General features: G+C 48.4%; 1 protein-coding gene across 1 annotated transcript in view; it reads left to right on the forward strand.

Moving 5' to 3' along the window:
* Positions 1–20681, forward strand: part of LOC142765458 (uncharacterized) — a 141865-nt gene that overhangs the window by 97768 nt on the left and 23416 nt on the right. Inside the window, exons 3-5 of the mRNA XM_075866498.1 lie at positions 7564–7629; positions 8650–8727; positions 10192–10245. Of these exons, the coding sequence (XP_075722613.1) occupies positions 7564–7629; positions 8650–8727; positions 10192–10245 (198 nt within the window). The remainder of the gene's footprint in view (positions 1–7563; positions 7630–8649; positions 8728–10191; positions 10246–20681) is intronic.

Below are 20681 nucleotides of genomic sequence, written 5' to 3' on the forward strand. Positions count from 1 at the left end.
TCTGTAGTTGCTCATCTTCTCTTCTTCCCAATTTCACTGCTCTTCCAAAACTTAGCTTTATACGTTTGCGATCACTACCCAGACTTCTGGAGCCACCTTCATCTACGTGCATTCCCCTGAGCGTATCACACATCCTATGTGACATGAGTGCATAATCTATCGTCGACTGCAGCCTTCCTACCTTCCATGTTACTTGCCCTTCACACTTCTCGGTACTATAGCAAATGATCAAATCAAGCCTTTCACACATATCCATGATCATTTTGCCTGTCGGGACACTACACTCACCTATATCTTCTATGTGCGCATTCATGTCCCCTAGTATAATTATCTCGCACTCTCTTCCTAACTTCCGAATGTCCTTTGATATACACTTGTAGCGAGAGAGGAAGACGGAACGGCAGCCAACGTGGTCGTGCCGTTCTCTCGCCACTTTATTCCATGCCTGAAGTGGAGCCACGTGGCTTTCCACATCCGACACACCAAGTGCGCTCGCTTGTTCTCATCCTCGCGCCGCTCGAGCTAGCATCAGCTGCGCGAGAGGCGCGGCGCGGTGATTGAGAAATGATGATGGTGATAGTGGCACTACAGGGCTCTCTCCTAGCGCTTTGCGCGATTTGAAGGCATATAAAAAAAGAAAGAGAGCGACAAATGCTATATACCTGAACGAAAATCCATAAAGTGTTAATTTGGCAAGTGTAGGCTGTCAACGTTTACAGGCCATCGGTAAGCAGTGTGTCTCCGGTGGGCGACTCTGGGAGAAGCGCAAGAGACGAAGAAGGAAGTGCCGGGTCGGTGTGGTTGCCGACAAGCGGGTCTAACGATGACCTGGTCGGACAGGCCGAGAGTAGACCGTGTGTCGCGAGGTCATGCTGCTAACGTCGGCAGAGGGTCGGCAGTGCGGGTTTGGACGCTGGGGTAGACGCAACGCAGACCTCAAAGTAGAGGAAGATGGTGGTCGTTGCTGGCAGGACGTGCAGAGCATTGAGGCTGGTCGACAGTCACCTTCGGACATCGGGGAGGGTGAAGGTTCCACAACCGGGAGGTGAATAGCGGGCGTGACAATCCCCATAGTCGTGGTAGCCACCAGGGCGTTCGGTGATGTTGCTGTCGTAGAACCTGACGTGTCAGCCGTGTTGTGAGCCATGGAGGTCTGCCGAGACGAGCCGGTGGTAAGCATGCCTGCAGTGTCGTCGGCCGAGGACGATGAAAACACAAACCCTGTGGCTGACTGGTTGCATTCAGTCCAAATGTCGACAACCTTGGCGAATGGGCAGTCGGGCGCAGGACACGCGTCGCTAGTGGCCAGACGAGAGGTTAAGTTTCGTTTATCAGACGTTGTTGAAGGCGAAAGCTTCGAGGTCGGGAAGTCAATAATCGGCGAAAGGTCACCTGTGCCAGACTCCGAGGCAGGCGGCAAGGTGGTCTTCATGGAGTCTGTTGGGGCCCCGGTGTTGCGTGCCGTCGCTTTCGTGGAAAACGTGCAGGTAGCAAGCGTGCCAGCAGGACCATCGGCCGAGGACTTCGAAAAAACGCACTTCATGGTGGACAGGTTGTCAGCAGCAAGAACGACTTCAAGAACCTCGTCGGATCTGTGACCTGGTGCGAGAATCAGTGCGCTAGTGGCCGTACCAAAGGTGGAGGGAGACGTTGTCGGGGAAGTTATCTTGCGGTCAGATGAGAGCTTCGGGCCGGAGGGTCCAGCAGGCTGCGACGCAGGGAAAACCTGAAAGTCGCGGGTCCCTGGAAGTGGTCGGTACGTGAGGTTATAGGTGGCAAGCACCGCAGAGCAGAGGTCATCATAAGGCTGCTGGCTGGAGGTTGAAGTGACAGAGAGATGACGCAACTCTACCGGAAGGGCGTCTTGAAGAATGGCGTGCATCAGCGGCTGGTCCGTGACGCCATTCAACGCAAGAGTAGCATCGAGCTGCATGAGCCATACCTTGGGGTAGGTCGATTGGAATGGTGGCACTGGCGGGCAGAGTTGTGGGAACATGGCAGCGGGCCGCTCGGTGAAGGGCGTGTTCTCCAGGTCACCAATGTAGCGAGAGAGGAAGACGGGACGGCGGCCAACGTGGTCATGTCGTTCTCTCGCCACTTTATTCCACGCCTGAAGCGGAGCCGCATGGCTTTCCACGTCCGGCACACCAAGTGCGCTCGCTTGTTCTCATCCTCGCGCAGCTCGAGCTAGCATCAGCTGCGCGAGAGGCGCGGCGCGGTGATTGAGAAATGATGATGGTGATAGTGGCACTACAGGGCTCTCCCCCTAGCGCTTTGCGCGATTTGAAGGCATATAAAAAAAGAAAGAGAGCGACAAATGCTATATACCTGAACGAAAATCCATAAAGTGTTAATTTGGCAAGTGTAGGCTGTCAACAGTTATAGGCCATCGGTAAGCAGTGTGCCTCCGGTGGGCGACTCTGGGAGGAGCGCAAGGGACGAAGAAGGAAGTGCCGGGTCGCTGTGATAGAGTGTTTAGTGTGGCACTACACACTCTACCATTGCCTGGTTTTCCTCTCTGGCCTTTGCTTCCGTCCACAAGTACACGAAACCAAGGAGTATCATTTGACCTGCCACTTCCCCTTTTAGCCATGAATGTTCCTTGCACTCCTGCTAGACCCTTTGCCAGTCTGTACTTTTATGAATGAATGCCGAATACCACCTTTCTTTCTGCTGCCTTCTGTTCTATTACAATATTCCCACGTGTAGTCCGCATTGTTCCGAGGTTGCTCCATTGTCCCTGAGATGTGTTTCTACAAAACCATATACCATCGACCTCTCTTCCCTTAGCTGTTCTTCTACTCTGTCTACTTCAGCCTGTTCCTACCACCTACATGTTAATATACCCCATGTCTGAATTGGCTCGGCGCTCGTGGCTACGTCAATTTATGCCCCGGACTCTACCTATCTTAGATACTGGTGCCACTTTGGAATGGTATCTGCCCATACCACCTGTCAAAGAGTCTCCCTGGTTGTTTTCATCGTTACTAGCTATCCTGCACCCCGAAGGGCCCGCTTGCCCCCCTGGTATGGCATGGCAGGATTGCATGGCGAACACAAGCGACAGACCCTAACATGAAAATCATGACGTGCGTGTTTTGTAACAACATGACTAGATGCCATGGTCACGATGCGCTCGCGGGCGTTTTCCTAAGTCACACACCAAGTTTGGTATTATGGTACGTGAAGAAACGACCAATGTATGCGACTAGTGCAAACATGATCATCATGAGATGCGTGTCATGCAACAACATGACTACATGCTAGCTCATGATGCGCTGGCAGGTGTTTCGCTAGATTCACTTATACCAAATTTGTTTTTACGGGACGTGAATGAATGACCGAGGTATGGAACTGGTGCAAACATGATATACATGAAATGCGTGTCATGTAAAACAACGTGACTTAATGCTACGCTCTTGATGCGCTCGCGGCCGTTTCGCTAGTTTCACATGTAGAAAACTTGGTATTACGTGCCGCGAACGGACGACATAGCTAAAGGACACATTAAAACATGGTAATCACGGCATGTGTGTCATGTAACAACATGACTATATGCGACATTGATGATGCGCTCGTGGCCGTTTCGCTAGATTCACATATGCCAAATTTGGTGTTACGTGACGCTAATGGATAAAGAAGGTATGTGACTGGTGCAACATGATAATCGTGAAATGTGTGTCATGTGAGAACATGACTACATGCCACTGTCAAGGCGCCAATACATTTCGACGTGATGCGGTGCGCGTGCTCACCGGCGTTCATTTTGTCGCGTCACGCTGGCGTTGCCATGCCATGCGCTGGTCCTGCCATATACTTGCAGGCACGCGCCGCGTTGCTTTGACGCGTGCGCGTTTCAGCGCGTCCGGCGTCCCTCCATCACGAAAATAGGGAGACGCAGTGTTGTCTGGGTACGACATCGGCGCGAGTGCAGCATGTCGCATTTCGCTTCGGTTGCCGTCGGGCCGTGCCGACGGACGCGGGTGGTGTCTGGCGCCAGACTATATTATTCGCGTTTGGTTAACGTAGCGTTGCTGCGCCCAGCGTGTGCGGGCGTCAACGCTACATTGGAGTACATTGGGCCCTTCATGGTGCGCTCGAGGTCATTGTGCTAGCTCTACATTCACTAAATTTGGTGTTAGGGGACGTCAATGAATGACGAAATATATGACTGGTGCGAAAATGATAATTCTGGCACGAGTGTCATGTAAGAACATGACAACATACCACGCTCATAGCGTGCTCGCGGCCGTTGCGCTTGATGCACATGTACTAAATTTGGTATCACGTGACATGAATAGATAATGAAACTAAACGACAGATTCAAACATGATAATCATCACACAGAAGTCATGTACGGCTTCATTTACCTCAACCTCGTAACGCTGTGCTGAATATAAAGTGATATATCAGCATCTCTCATTTGTGCTTCGCATATTATTGATCCCCACTGTACGTGGAATGTGCCCATCTTTTTTAAACGTGTCATCATAAGTTTGGTTTCACGACCACTGTGAGCAATAGGTGGTAATAACTGCATGAAATCGTGACAAATCTGGCTAGTGAACGTAAGTTGGCTTACGAGTAAATAATGACTCAAAACTGCGTGGATTTTTTCAAACAATAGGGACCGAAATTCAAAGTACTACATTATTCAACCCATATTTTTGCGTATGACTTTGAGTTATGTATGTATATTTGTTTTCGTCTGACTTTGTTAACCTTTACCTGCAATATCTTAAACACAATATTTTAGACTCTAAAATACCGCTGTATATTTTTCACCTTTATAAAAATAAAACTTTGCACAGAGACAGGAGAATTGAAACTTTTAACGTATTCTACCAAGTGAAGTCAAAGTGGAATTAAGTCATCGTTCTCGCGATTGAGACGCGTTGCCAATGGCACTGACAGTGATGGCACTGCTTTGAAAAGAGAAATAATATTTAAAAAAATTTAATTGACGTGACCACCAAAAAATGTTTCACCAAAGGAGTATTGCCATGCCCAAACGCTTTATTTGCATTCTGGCATGGCCTTGCATGTGAATGCATCGGGACTCTATATTAGCGTTCCGGCACATTCCCACTCGCCCACTCACCCATCTCCTTTAAATCCGCGCTGAAACGTAAGCAGTGTTGCAGGCAGCGCGGCTGCGTATGACATGCACGGTTGCGCTGGTAGCGCTTCTCCAGAGCTACAACTGTATTGATTCTCTAGGCAGTGAACAAGAGGGCTTGACGAAGCTTTTTAGGCCACCTCAGCATTGTTGGTATCAATCACCAGGGGTACCAAGAAAATGAAACTTGCCTGAACACACTGACACGCTGAAGTGTCGATGCCCTTTTTGGCACGTTTTCGAAGGACGCTTCCTGGGTGCTTACATAATCAGCCATAACCCCCTGCTCACTACGGAAAAGAAAGAAAACATTAAGCACGGGCAAGTCCGGTTTTGTTGCGTCCACTCACTAGGCTGCGCATTAAAAGACTCGGTTCTGCTGCGTCTACTTACTAGGCTATGTGTTCTGGCACTAGCATCAGCTCTCGTAAACTGCATTGCCGGGTGCCTATAGTTCAATATAGATAGAACTCTCGTCATGTGCCAGAGGAGAACAGATTCAGCACTACGTGTGTCGGAACCATGGCATAGCAAGGAGCGATGACTCGAAGTGGCAAGATAGCAGGGCGAAACGTTGCCTGGGTTCCCGCACGCGCTCGCAGGAGGCGCTACACGAATGGGGCCATCAACCACCGAGCGTACTTGTGCAATTCATGCTAATACCCGTGTAATAGTTTCACAGAGCACTAATAAAGAGGTTTTCATAGGTAAGTGGCGTTGCAGACAAAGTGGCCTCAAGCGGTTTTGCAAACGCTCTACCAGCCACTATGCACCTAGCGGCGTCTGGTGGGCAGACGAACGTGAAAACATCTTAGTGCGGCTACGCTGCTGCGTTTGCGAGGAGATGTGTCAATTCACCTACAAGCACCATGATAAAATTTTTTGATCAGACGTGACCATGCACCCGAGAAACCGAAAACACATTGCCCACATGCAACGAAACCCGAAAGTCTACCAAATCAGTGATCTATGCTGAAATGATTAATTATTTACTAATGAAGAACGAATCTCTATTGTCCTTCGGGGCTCACGAAGCAAGAAAAGGCGCCCCTTAGATTTCATGTCACAACACCCTCACATGTGCAACACATACCAACAAAGCAAGTTTTGGTGTTTATAACTTGGTGTTTTAGTTAAGTGCCGGACTTCAAGCGCTGTTTAGTTGTAATGCTTTGCGTAATATGTGTTATAGATACAACGGATATATGCTTTGTCGACGCTAGGATTCCACAGTGTCTGCGTGACTGCTGACATTTCTACTGAATCATGTCTTCTCGCATTCTATGAAGGCTATGTATAGTGGTTGGCTTTATTCTGAGCTTTTCTCTATTACGTGATTCATAATATATCTGTGGTCGATTGTTGAGTAGCCTATTCATAATCCTGCTTGTTCTTTGGGTTGCTTGAATTCTAATTTAAGTAGTTACATTTGGGAATAGCTTGTCTACGACGGACAGAGAGCTGATTGGCCTGTAAACTTCAAGTCCCTGTCATTTCTTTTCTTTTGTATTAAGATAACGTAAGCATTTTTCTGAAGATTCTCGTATCGTTTCCCGTCAGCAGACGCTTCATAAACAGGGTGGCTAGCATTTCTGACACAATCTGTCCTCCGTCTTGCAGCAGATCTGATGTTACCCGATCATCACCCCATGCTTCTCTGCCTTCTATTTAAGGCTTTTCTGACTTTTGTCATTACTGATGGGATGTCGTCTGGATTACTGCTACTTCTTACACTACTGTCGTGGTTGTCCCGGCTGCTGGTTTACAGCCTGCTGGTTTGTCCCGGCTGCTGGTTTACAGAGGAGTTTTACAGCCGGTTGTCCCAGCTGTAAAACTTCTAAATTAACTATCCTAATTAAACTTCTATCCTAATTAAACTTCTAAATTAACTATAAATTAAAACTTCTAAATTCTCTTCTAAATTAACTATCCTACCCATATTGGTAGTTTTTATCACTTACTTCTCTCTTAGCGCATACATCTGGTTTTTGCGTATCCCAAGTTGCCTTATCACTTATTTGGCACTTCTTCTGTTCTCTAAACCGTGTTCGATTCTCTCCATGTTATACCTTCTCACATCGGATACCTTACGCTTATTAATAACTTCGAAAATAGTATTGAAGTCAAAGTATGATATTGTAAGTTTACCTCAGTGTTATAGCTTATTTAATGGAGGACATTTTCTAGCGAAAGAGGATATTTTGGGGGCTCTCTTCTTAAACAAAGATTTTCCCTGCTTTTGAAGTGGAAGCACTAAATATAAAATTTGCACTGTTTACAGTGCGAATAGTTGTTGCCTGTTTGGCTGCCATCATTATTATTTTGTGAATGCTGCTCTGAAAGGCAAATGCAAAGGCTTAGCAAATACGGTGCTATAATGCTGTAAAGATTAAGAGTAACTGAGAAAGGCTGGTCAACTAAAACCACTTTACTTTTTCTCAAAGGGTCTGAAAGCTGTATGTGCCTTTTTACGCTTCTGCTACAATAACTTCGAAGACATCAAAGCAAAGGTAAAAATCAACATTGTTTCGAAATTGTTTGGGCTCAGTAGTGGCGAGATAAGCACGCAAACAGAAAAGAAACAATAGAGTACCTGCTTGCGCACTCCTACAGACCACTATGTTCAAGTACAATGTCACCCTAATTTCAGTGCTTCTATACAGGCTCAGTAGTATGCTCAAAACTGATAAGGTAACATATAAGCTATTCTTAAGTTGAAGTCTTGGATATTAGCGAGTGGTCCAAACCAGTGGTCAGCAGCCTGCGGTCCGCATGCCTCCCTCGGGGCAGTATTAAGCAGCCCTTGCCAAGGTGTTCACCAAAATCGTTGCCTACATCTGCCCTTGTGTCCTTTTTAGTTAAGTGTCCTTTAACTGGACGTCTAAATGACTGTTTGGAGCCCGAGTGGTGTAATTGCTTGTAACTCTGCAAAGTGCAGCCTTGCGACAAGCTTGCTAAAAATAAGCATGACTTCTATTCAACGAAGGGCATGACAACGCGAGCACCGTGGTCGTGGTACAAATTTTGTCTGCGTCCTTCGTGTTTTTCGCTGTTTCCAAACGAGTGAAAACCAGCCCGATAATCTCTTTTGCTGCAGTTTCTCTTTGTTCGTGTTCCCGTTCGTTTGTTTTTGGGAAGTGACACCACGGGTATCAACTGTTTTAGTTTTTTTTGGAAAACGATAGTAGTGAAAACGGTATCGAGTGGTGCACAGTGTTGTGAAATTTTACTTCACTGATATACGTGTTCTCACACTTCACAACAGTTATTTTGTCAAGAATTATTGTAATCGCTAGTACAATCATGCTGAAATTCCGCGCAACTACAAGGCTTTCTTAGAATGTATAATATTTGGACCTTTGAACATAAACCTTGATACTAGTGGTGTAAAGTCTGTGTAGTGCAAAAGGCTGCAACGCTATGTAGAAAGTGAGTACTCTATAACAGCAACCACTTATATTTTGTCCTGTGAATCTTCCCTCAAAGAAACCGTTGATTCAATATTTTATTCACATTTGTCCTCTTCACAGAACAGGAAACATTACAACGAAGGGATGACGGAGTGTGTGGTAAAAAACACCATTATGGCACTGAGCAAACTTAGTTCAGTAAGTACAAAGCACAAGTTAATTTCTTTCTCTGCAACACTTGATGTCTATATTGACAGATGGGCTTCAGATTGCGGTTAAGATGCAAAATTTAGTATGAAACAGAGGCCCAGGCTCCCGAAAAAATAGCAAACTTTATTATTCTATTTGACACCTGCGTTATCTTAGCGTCCCAAGTTTATATCATATCTTCTCCAACAGTGTATTAAGACGAGTCATGTGGAACCGTTGGGTTCAAGAAAGTCGCGTTCAAGCCTAAAAGGCATGAACACAACTTGTCTTCTTAGTGAGTTGTTATTTTTCGGTGCTGGCCTGGCCTTGCATTGCCTCCGGTATCGGAGGCGTTAGAAGGTTTCTGAACATCGCGTAGCATCGCAGTGCTTTCAAGACATGCCCTCCTTTCAGGAAGCGGTGATGTCGCGTGCAGATATCATCATGTACAAGCCCGGAATAGGTGAATCCATAGTGGCGTTATGATTAGGACACAAATTTTGCCGACCTCTCACGTTATGACGGCGTCATGCACTCACAGCCGCAAAAGAGTGCTGGCCACTCTTTTTGTGGGTGTAGAGGTTTGCCCCATATTTACGTTCTTTTCAGGAGTGCTGGGAACTCTCCGCTGCACAGAGAGGCACAATCTTTCGGCATTCATTAACCCCCCAAAACAATTAAACCAAAGCTGAATCCCTCCACAACAAAAAAGAAAACACATGTGTAAACAACCGACTCTATGTGTAATCAACTAAATGACAGCACAATAGATGATCAGCCGTGCCATCCCTGTGCCCACGCGTTCATTCATCGGTCCGTTGCCTCATCTGTACATCCGTTCGTCCGTGTATAAGTACACCTGTCCGTCCATTCGCACGTCCTGCCGTCCACCTTTCCGTCCTTTATATTAATCGGTGACTTCAACGTAGACATAATAAATAATAGAATATAGAGCTTCGCCTTCTTATCGTCATTCGTTTCTTGGAGGTGGACTGTTTTTTTTCTTGACGCTGTCGAATTAAGATCACCAGTGTTTGTTAGCACCGTTCCTCGGTTTATATGTAATGTCAGTCAAATTCAATGCATTGCGCTTAAGTACGGGTTTTCTTAACCCGACGTGACGGCTGTATCTTAGGAGTACAATTGTAATTTTTATATTAAGATTGGATTGCAATCATTGCATCCCGAATCGACACTTCACAAGCATTACGGTCTATTTGAAAAGAAGTTGCGAGACCTGGCGTGGCTCTGTGGTAGAATATTTGGTTGCCATGCAAAATGCTAGGGTTCCTTTCCTGCTCGGGCCCTGACATTTTAAGCGCAGACTCTTTAAGCTCGTGCCCTCTGCGGGGTCGTCGGCGTGTACGCCAGGTGTGGCCAGTAAATTTTTGTGTGATCATGTTGTTCATGAAATGCAATCGGCATCTCTGATGACGCCACCTTCGTGTAAATTGATGGACGCACTTCTTTCAGAGTTACCGAGGCAAAGACTTACAAGATGCCATGGGCCTGCTTATTGATGGAAGGGTAAAGTACTTTTATATTTCTTCAGCGTAGCTGCTACTGCAGATGACTAATTAAGGACAAACTTGCGAAACAATGTTTTGCACGGCTACAATGACTGTTGTGGTATTCCCTCTAGTGCAATTCTCGATTACATTAGCCATGCAGTATCATTGCAGACGAACCGAAGGGAAAGCTCGCGTTCAGCGGTGAGCTAGAGTACTCAGTTGGCTCAGGCCAAGCGGCATTGACAGTCGACCCTCGTTTAACCACTAGAGAGACAAACATCTTTATTATGTAGGTAGAACAAAAAGCATGGGCGGGACCCCTAGCCCGGGGTCCCTAGGACGACTCCGGCGACGTGTCGAGCCTGTTGTATGATGGCTCGCAGAACCTCGGGAGGTCCGTCGCGGTGGGCGTCGTCTCACAGCTCTTTATTTTGCAGCGGGCGGAGGAGGAGTGGTAATGGTGGGAAAAGGTTTGCCGTGCACTCGATAGTGACGTGGAAGATGGAGGGTGACCCGCCGCAGCCCGGACAATTGTCGGCATAACAGTGTGGCCAGAATTTGTTCAGGGAGACAGAGAGAGAGAGAGAGAAAACTTTATTTGCGCATAACGCGGAGCATTCCAAATGGTCGGGCCCCTATTCCAGGGCTCCGCTGGCCCTAGCCATCATCTCTACCCGTTGCACCAGCCAGTGCTGATCAACAATGGCCGAGCTGGACAGCAGCGCCTCCCATTGTTCCTCTGTGTTGTTCATGTTGTGGTGTTCTTCATTGTGATGCGTACACTCCCACGTGATGTGAAACAGAGTTGGTGTGGCCCCACACCACGGACATATATCTTTGTATGCTGTGGGGTAGAATACATGCAGCCTGTGTAAGTTCGTGTATGTGTTTGTTTGGATTCTGCGTAATGCCACCGATTCCATTGCTGTAAGTTTCTTATGCGGTGCTGGATACACTTTTCTATTGTCCCTGTAATACTGAAGAATTGCACCAAAGTTAGGGTCTAGGGGCGTTGGATCCTCTATTGCAGTGTGCAAGGAAGCTCGGTAATCTGTGAAGCCTCGAGCCGCCTCATCCGCAAACTGGTTCCCGGTGACGCCCTCGTGCCCCGGCGCCCAGATAATGGTTTGGGTGTATTCAATTGGGAAGTCCTTGTGAGCTTTGGTTAGAATTTGGAAAGCCTTCATACATATTCTACCTTTTTCGTAATTTCTACATGCAGCCTTCGAGTCTGTGATTATTGTCATTGGGGTTTTTCGCTCCCTGCCCTCCTTGATTGCCAGCGCAATCGCTATCTCTTCCGCTTCTGTGATAGAGGCTTGGGCTATGGAGGCACAACTTGTCACATTTCCTTTTCGGTCTGTGACCACGGCCACCATGTTCTTTGCATTTACCTGATATGGTGCAGCGTCAGTAAATCTCGCCGTATTCAGATATTTTGTCTGTTTATCTATGTAAGCGGCTCTTGCTTTACGTCTTCCAGCATGTAAAACTGGGTCCATGTTCTTCGGTAGGGGGCATATTTTGTACCAGGCTCTGACTGAGCACGACAATTCCTTAGCTCTTCCACGTGCCTGTACTTGTTCGCCGAGGCCGATCCTCTGAAGAAGTTTTCTGCCGGTTGTCGTCTGTAGCAGGCGGTTAATCTGGGTGGTTACTTGTGCCTCAGCCAACTCATCAAATGTATTGTGAAGTCCGAGCGCTAATAGCTTCGCAGTTGAAGTGCTTTGTGGTAGTCGCAGAGCTGCTTTATACGCCATCCTTATTATTTTGTCTGCTTTTTCTTTCTCCTCTCTATTCATGTTGTGGTAGGGTAGCGAGTATGTTAATCTGCTGATGACTAAGCTCTTTACCAAACGAAGCACGTCTTGTTCTTTCAGTCCAGCACGATTGTTCGTTATTCGAACTATCATACGAACAATTTGTTGAACTGTTCGTTTTAGCATATTCAGTGTGTGGAGACATCGTTGATTGGACTGTAACCACATCCCTAAGATCCGAACAGTTGTTTTCTCTGGTATAATATTGCCGTCTAGCTTGACCTCAAGGCGGAGGCTCGGGTCTGTCTTTTGTTTTTTACTCTTGGAGAACCGAATGAGTTCCGATTGGTCTGCTGAGCACTGAAGCCCCCTTTCTTTAGTGTAATCTTCGATAGTTTTAGCTGCCAGTTGAAGCCGCTCTTCTTTTTCCGCCAAGCTACCCTTGGTTGTCCATAGAGTGATGTCATCCGCATAGAAGGAGTGTCGGATGTCGGGAATACCTTCCAGTTTTTTGGCTAGACCAATCATGGCTATGTTGAAAAGCGTAGGCGAGATCACAGCGCCTTGTGGTGTGCCTTTGCTCGGTGGGTGGAAGACATTGGATTCGTGTTCTCCTAATCTGATAACAGTGGTTCTTTTAGTAAGGAAGTTCTGTACATATTTGTACATCCTTTGACCGCAGTTTGTCGCTGCTAGCCCATCTAATATGGCCTTATGGCTTACGTTGTCAAAAGCGCCTTTTATGTCAATGGCCATGACAATGTTTTCTCCTGCTTTTGGAACATTTGTTAGTACTTCCTCCTTTAAAAGCAGAAGGATGTCCTGTGTCGAAAGGTTCGAGCGGAAACCAAACATGGTGTTTGGCAACAAGTTATTTTGTTCAAGGTGCCGTTGAAGTCTGGCATTTATTAATCTCTCAAACACTTTGCCTAAGCACGAGGTAAGAGAGATTGGCCTGAGGTTTTCTATTGCCAATTTCTTTCCTGGTTTGGGTATCATAATGATTACAGCATGCTTCCATTGTTGTGGTATAGTGCCATTCACCCAGTGTTTGTTAATGAAGTTTAGAAGCGCTGTTATGGCTTCGTCATTCATGTTGCGAATCATGGCGTTGGTGATTTGGTCCGCCCCAGGCGCTGTGTTGCGTTTCATGCTGACGATTGCCGCTCTGACCTCGGCATGCGTGAAAGGTGCATCCAGTTCTGAGTTTGGGAGCCCAGTGTATTTAGCCTGGTAAGGGGCTGTGATGGCTCGGGCGCCGAAACACTTAATATAGATGTCTTGAAGCAGGTCATCTCTTGTGCCTGGATATGTGTGCAATAATCTTTCTAGAGATTTTTGTCCTTCGCGTTTAGTTTTCAGATCAGGGAGACAAAATTAGGAAAAGTGTCGGTTTGCAACTGGCGTAGTTCCACTGCTTCCTCTCTCGAGAAGGATGGTGGTGGCGCACGGTGAGTGCAGCGAACGCTTCTATAATGACGGAGAATCTCTCCGTAACGCAGCAAGGGATCCCCCCAGCCTGAACTGGTCATTTCACCACACCGGGCCGCCCGGAGGGAAATATCGCGGGCTACTGCAGGTGCGCGTTCATTGCCCGGCAGCAAGGCATGACCAGGGGTCCACATTAAGTGGATGCGGGAAGGTGTGACTGAATCATTTTTCGGGATCTGTTTGAGAATTTGTTGTGCCGCTCTCGGAATGCCATGTCCTGATAGGAACGTCCGGCATGCCTGTTGCGAGTCCGTCAGTATATACACCTCCCCTGGGACACGAACGGCGTGTCGAATGGCGAGAGCAACGCCGAGAATTTCTCCGTACGTGACATTAGTGCCGCGCATTGCAGCAGAGTCCTTCAGGGATTCAGTGCCATCAAACACTACGGATGTATAGCCCTCTTCAGTGCGCGTCATGTCTGTGTATAGAGCCTGGGATTCCGGGATGTTTTCGAGCATGCGGTTAAGGTATCGCACACGAGCTTTACGCCGTCCTTTGTCATGCACTGGGTGCATATTACGCGGCAATGGATGAATATTCAGTACCTTACGTAGGACGGGTGATAAGGTCGTTGGGCGGGCTTCAGGTTCAAGTGGTGGGACAGAGTGCCCTAACCATGCAAGGAGATAGCGGCCAGTACGTGTGAGCAAGAGGCGCTGGCGGTGACAGACCCAATGCGCCTCTAGTAGCTCTCCTAGTGTGTTATGCGTTCCTAAATTAAGAAGACGGTATGTGGAAGTATAGTGCGGTAGGCCATGGGCTAGCTTCGTCGCTTTACGAATGAGGGCATCAACGCGAAGTTGTTGCGCTTGGGTCAACCGCTGAAAGGGAAGATGGTATGTAAGACGGCTGATGATGCATGCCTCCACCAAGCGCAGCAGGTCCTCTTCGCGAAGACCCGAGCGCCTGTTAGAGACCCGCCTGATCATTGGCCAGAATTTGCTCAGTTTGTCGGGATAGAACGGAAACAGTATAGTTAGACCTGCCATCCGCCTGGACGTGTAGGCCTAAGATGCGAGCACGGCTGACCTGTGGTATGGGTATACCATCCACGTGTACAGTGATGGGCGGCATAGGTGAGGGGCTGCGGGAACGAATGATTATGAGCTCCGACTTTTGCGGGGCACAATTTAAGCCCCATTTTCTCGCATACTCAGAGACAGTGTCGACTGCTTGCTGCAGTCGCTCTTGGATAGCACCGTCGCAACCACGTGTACACCAGATAGTGATGTCGTCCGCATAAATAGCGTGAGCGACATCGGGGATCTGATCGAGAAGCCGGGGGAGCCCTGCAAGCGCGATATTGAATAGGGTGGGGGAAAGAACAGAGCCCTGTGGTGTCCCACGCCCTACAAGGTGGATTGTACCTGATCGATGCGGCCCGATTCCGATGGTAGCTGTACGATCTCGAAGAAATGCGCGGATATAGTTGTACATACGAGCCCCACAATGTGCAACATTGCGAAGGATAAGTTCATGTGCAACATTATCGAACGCCCCTTTGAGATCTAAGGCGACAAGTGCTCTCGTTTGGGCACGCGACGGTGGTATTAAGACTTCCTCCCGTTATTGTAAAAGGACATCTTGGGCAGACAGATGAGCTCGATATCCGAATTGTGTGTTAGCAAAGAAAGAGTGTTCTTCCAGGAAAGGTTGCAGGCACCGCAAGAGTACGTGCTCCATTAGCTTACCAGTGCATGATGTTAGAGAGATGGGCCGTAGATTTTCAACTTTTATAGGTTTACCCGGTTTGAGGATCAGTGTAATGTCAGCATGTCTCCAAGCTTGGGGAAGTGTGCCTTCGCGCCAGTATTCATTAAAGATATGGGTAATGTGGTTGATATCCGCGTCACTCAAGTTACGAACGGTGGAAAATCGAATTTGGTCCGCTCCTGGAGCCGTGTTTTGTCGTAGGTCTTGTAGGAACACCCGCACCTCGTCCGGGGTTATGTCGGCATCCAGCAATTCATTCTCCTCACCCACATACGGGTAATCAGGGTATTGTGGTGGCGGGCCTAAGGGATTGAATTGATGTTCTAGTTCTGTGAGGAGCAAGTCGGGATCATCCCGGTACTCGTGCATTAAGATGTGCAGCTGCTGAAATGTTTTTCTCTTTGATGTGTTGGGGTCTGTGAGCGAACGTAGAATCGACCACGCTTTAGCTGTGCTTAATGTGCCTGAGAGGCGGTTGCAAAATTGTCGCCAGTTATTACTGGTGAGGGACGCTGCGTACTCCTCGGATTCCCGTGTAATTTCTTCTATACGTTTCCGAAGTTTTCTGTTGAGGCGTTGTCGCTTCCATCGCCGCGTCAACCCTCTCCGGGCGTTTCAAAGATGAAGTAAATGCGGATCTATGTCTGATGTCTCAGTTGTGGTACGCACTGTACGCGTGGTGGCCTCGAGATCGTCAGCGAGAGACTCAAGCCATGGTTCGTAGCCCTGGCCCTCAGGCGGGTCTTGGCGGCGTTCCCTGAATTTTGTCCAATCTGTAATGCGCACATTTCGCTCTAGCCTGCGAGCGCCTCGTAACGACAGGATGGTTGCGACAATATAGTGGTCACTGCCAAGGTGCTCTTCTAAAGGCCCGTGCGCTACGACTGGGCCAGTATCGCGGACAAAGGTAAGGTCAGGACAGGTGTCGCGAGAAACACTATTGCCTATACGGGTGGCGTGCTCTGGGTCGGTGAGCAGTGTGTATCGCATGTTACAGATGGAATGCCATATGCGGGTTTCCTTGGCTTGCGAATAAAAGTAACCCCATGCGACATTTGGAGCGTAGAAGTCACCACATACCACACAAACCCGTCCAAGGCTGCCCAATTCTTTTAACAGATGGTAAAAACAGTGTGTACGCGAACGAGGGGAACTGTATACATTGAGGATAAACAAACTGTCGCCGCGTTTTCCTTGCGTAATAACTTCCAATATTTGATGAGGAATGTCGCTACTCGTCGTATGCATGCGACATGTAACGCGTTTCGAGACTAGGGCTCCGACAAGAGGTGAGACACCCGAGAGGGGGCTGTAACGGGATAATGAAGGGGTGCAATTGGGTTCCTGTAAGAGGATGACATGCGGAGGGTTTGTGGATGTGGCAACGTACTGTTGCAAGGAATTTCGTTTTTGACGGAATCCCCTACAATTCCACTGCCACACCACTAGCTTTGGCGGGTCACGCGGTGCCATCGTCATCACGAGAGGAAGCAGAGGGGCGTGTATAGGGTTGCGCGCGTCGGTTACCCCCGTTAGAGTTACCCACGTTTGAATGTTGCGGCCGAGAGATGTGGTCGGGTGGCAGGGTGGCGCTGTAGCTGCTAGGTTTAGGAGTTTGTATGTTATTATCTCGCGCGAGAGTACGTTCTATACATAATTTTCCTTGCTCCGTAATTCCTATACGAAGTTCTTCCATCTGCCGTTCGATTCGGTCGAGGGCCGCCTGCATACTTGTACCCATGTCTGCCACCAGCGCGTCCATTTGTTTTTGCAAGTGCTCACAGCGTGCCTCCATGTCACGGCGTAAATGGGCGATTTCTACCAGGGGATCGGGAGCAGAGGATGAGGTAGTGAGAGGGGATGGAGTAGAAAGTGAAGTATGGGCTATAATGAGCTGTGGGAGATCCGCTGCTCGACTTACCTCCCGAGGTGCCTGTGTGGATGTTTTTTGCGCCGAGATTCTCTGCGTCTCCGTGGGGACCTGGGCTACCTTGGCAGAGGCGTTGGTAAGCAGGGCCTTCTTGTAGGGTTGTTGTGAAGGTGGTGCAGTTTGGTCTGGAGGGCGTTTCTCTAGCGGCCGCATTGATGCTCCGCGGGATCTGGACCGAGACTTGGAACGGGTCTGGGATTTGCGACGGGATCTCGAGCGAGACTTCGAACGCGCTCGCAGTGTCCCCTGAGTCGAGACTTGTGAGTGTTCAGTCGTTGCCATATCTTTGGAAGCAGTAGATGTGCTGGGGGGCTGCAGTTCACGCTGTTCTTTCTTCAGAGCTTTGCGCACCCACACCTTGTTCGGTGTCTGGCGAGCGCGCCGTGGGCAGTTTGGGTCGGATGTAGGATGGCTTCCGTCGCAGGACCTGCAGTGAGGGGTGCACGGATGCGACGGGGCTGGGTTGTCAGTCCCGCATGTTGCACAAATAAGCACGTGTGGCGTGGGACAGTGGTCAGCCCAATGACCGAGCCGGTGACATATCTTGCAAACCAGTTGGCGAGGGCGATGAGGGTAGCAGCGGAGTTCGGCACCGTGGAATCGCACATAGCGAGGCACTTTCAATCCTTCAAAGGTGACTAACACAACGTTGGTCTGCCCCATCATACGTGCTTGAAGAATCTGGGTTCCAGGTGTCAAAATCTTGTCCACTAGCGTGGACGACGGCGTGCCGGGTACAAGACCGGGAACAATGCCCTTGCATGAGTTGTCTGGGGCAGCAAAATACGTTGCGATAGGATACACTCGCTGACCAAGCCTCAGTTCCCGCACTTTGTATAATGCGTCGGCCACATGTGACTTGGGTGTGCTTATGACTGCCAAGTTCTGCTGGGGCCGCAGGCAGAATATGATGTTCTGACGATCTTCGATGCTCAAGCCTGCCGCGCTCCATAAAGCGTTGGCGAGTTCTGGGCGCGTCCTACTATCGAGTCAAAGTCCGCCGTTGGGTCGCAGAATTATCTTTTCATCGTGTAAAGGAAGTGGAGGCGGATTCTGATTCTGGCTCCGCTTGCGTGCGGTTTGCTGAGGGGCATAAGGAATGCCCGATGTATCTTCGGGGGGTTGCGCCTCGGCGTGCATATGGCGGGCGCGTCGCCTGTGTTGGACCGTCTTCCAACAACCTCCCGCGTCGTTGTCCGTGTTGTCACAAAGAGTAGTGTCCTCCTCCATCCTTTCTCCGGGTGGAGTGTCGACTTCAGGTTGTTGGGAGAAAGAATTGGAGACAGCAGGATCAGTTGCCGGCCTCGCAGTATTCGCCTCGGGTGTCTGCGCTGCTACCGAGGGACGCGCGTCGGCGTTCGCCGTCGACCACGGCGTTTCATGTTCGTTGGAAACTGTCGTGGAGGCAGTCAAATGCTCCATCGAAACAGAGCGGGTAATAGGCCGAACGCCCTTGGCGCTCAGGTTGAGAAAACGTACCTTGGACGAGCTGGTGGATGGGCGTTCCTGGCTCATGGTAGGAAAAACACGCCTGGACAGCTATGGCCCCAACAGTGGCGGCTGCCTGGGAACCGCTTCAGAGCTGCAGAGACGTGGGCAGCGGCAAAAAGCAAACGCACAGCAGCAAAATCCTTTAACCACTAGTATGCAATACACGTTAACTATCGAAACAAGTAGAAATGTAAGGTCTTTTTGTTTGTCAAATGTAATGCTAATGAGGACTAATGAACAGCGGTGCTAAGCAAAGTAGCGGATGTTATCATTGTTAAACTTATTGTAAACGTGAAGAACGTAAAATGGACGAAAAGATCACAGGCGGCTGGCAGAGGCCGGACCTCCTCCCTTCTAATAACGCGCCAAATATAATAATAATAATATTTGTAAAGCTTAACTACCCAAAATCACCATTAGCCTATGAGAGATGCCGTTATTTGACTACCAGGTGTTCTTTAACGTGCGCTTAAATCTAAGTACATAGGCCTCAGACATTTCTCACTCAACCGAAAATACAGCCACCGGGGCTGAGATACGATCCCACAACCTGCGGGTCAGCAGCCCAGTGGCTTAACCACTAGACCACCAAGCCGGGACGCCTTCACTGCTCTACCAACCGAGTTGCAACGGCGGTCATCAGTAGAGACTGAATTACAGGCGAACGCCTATATAGGTTCTTGCGTTCCTATCGGGCAACTTTGGTATGTGAGCGTAAATTAGATGTCAAGAAAGACTTTTTTTAATGTTCCTGATGTGTCTACAAATGCCTATTTTTGATTTTTGTGCCTAACATTTCAATAAGGCTTATAGATTCCTATATTAAAAATGGGTGCCTATATGAACCCTAATTGACCTCACATTTTGATTTCGAGTACAGTTGGAGACCCGTATTCATGTTACCCGGAACACCAGGCTTTCGGAACTCGACGGGGTGCGACCTACACTCCATCTCAGAAGTTTATTTTGGCACTGTAAAGGCTAAAAGGTCACATAGCATATAGGAAGGCCCATAAGCCTCAACACATGAGTTCATTCTCGTCTCGTCGTTCGCTACGCATCTCCTTCGCGTCTGTCACGCGCGTATGAAATAGAAGGCGGTTCTGTGCCGCCGCAATACGACGAAGAATGAATGCAAAAGCATGCTGGGTCATCTTGAGAAGGATGAGTGTGCAGTAAAAAATCACATGTCGACGTGATGTTTTTTTGTTTTTCAACCACTTATTTAAAATAGTTAACTAAGCTAAAATTTTCTTTTTACTTGGTAATTAGCTTGAAACATTTGCCACTCCCCCTGTAAAGCCTTCGCAGCCCTAATTCCTTTCCCATCCCTATAACTATCAGACCATTCGAAGCCGGAAAATCATACGAAGCAGACGCAACAACACGTACGCCATGTGCATGCAAGGTTACATTCTCATTACATGCCCAAGCCATTTTGGCGTTCTCTCTACGGATGTACTGCCTGTTTTGGCGGTGTGGATCCCTCTATGCGCGCACGTTTAGACAGGCTGGTATAGATAATGTACCCTCACTACGACAAACAGCATCGCACCTGCTTGAATTGTTATGAGATACGATGCACCAAGAACACGCCAAGCATAGTCAGGACTGTCACAGGCACGATTCAAAAACTGCAAAAACATCATCGCAAATGATATGGCGGCGCCGTAGACTCACATCTCACTCGATAGGAAGTTAAAAATACTAATGCGCGCAGATTCCTTTTGTATGTTTCAATATTTCCGTCAACTTTTATTATTCTATGGAAGCAACAGATTTAATAAATTACACAGGTCTCCTCGAATAATCTTCGCAGTGTCAAGAGTTATTTCGACTTAAGCAGGATCATCCCCTGCACACGTTACCCCCATTATGTTGGACGACGGCCAAGAGATGATAGGCGAGTGGCGTTCAGTCGGCGATTTCACCTTTTTCCGGGGCGCTTAGCGTTGCAAATCATGGCTGACGAGCTGGTGAGAGCCCAGTACATGTATTTCTCTTGCCAGCCTGCAGTACTCAAACCTGGTGAGGCACGCCCTTTAAGATATTCATAGACAAAGG

This window comes from Rhipicephalus microplus, chromosome 1, assembly GCF_043290135.1.
Source record: "Rhipicephalus microplus isolate Deutch F79 chromosome 1, USDA_Rmic, whole genome shotgun sequence".
Taxonomy (NCBI): domain Eukaryota; kingdom Metazoa; phylum Arthropoda; class Arachnida; order Ixodida; family Ixodidae; genus Rhipicephalus; species Rhipicephalus microplus.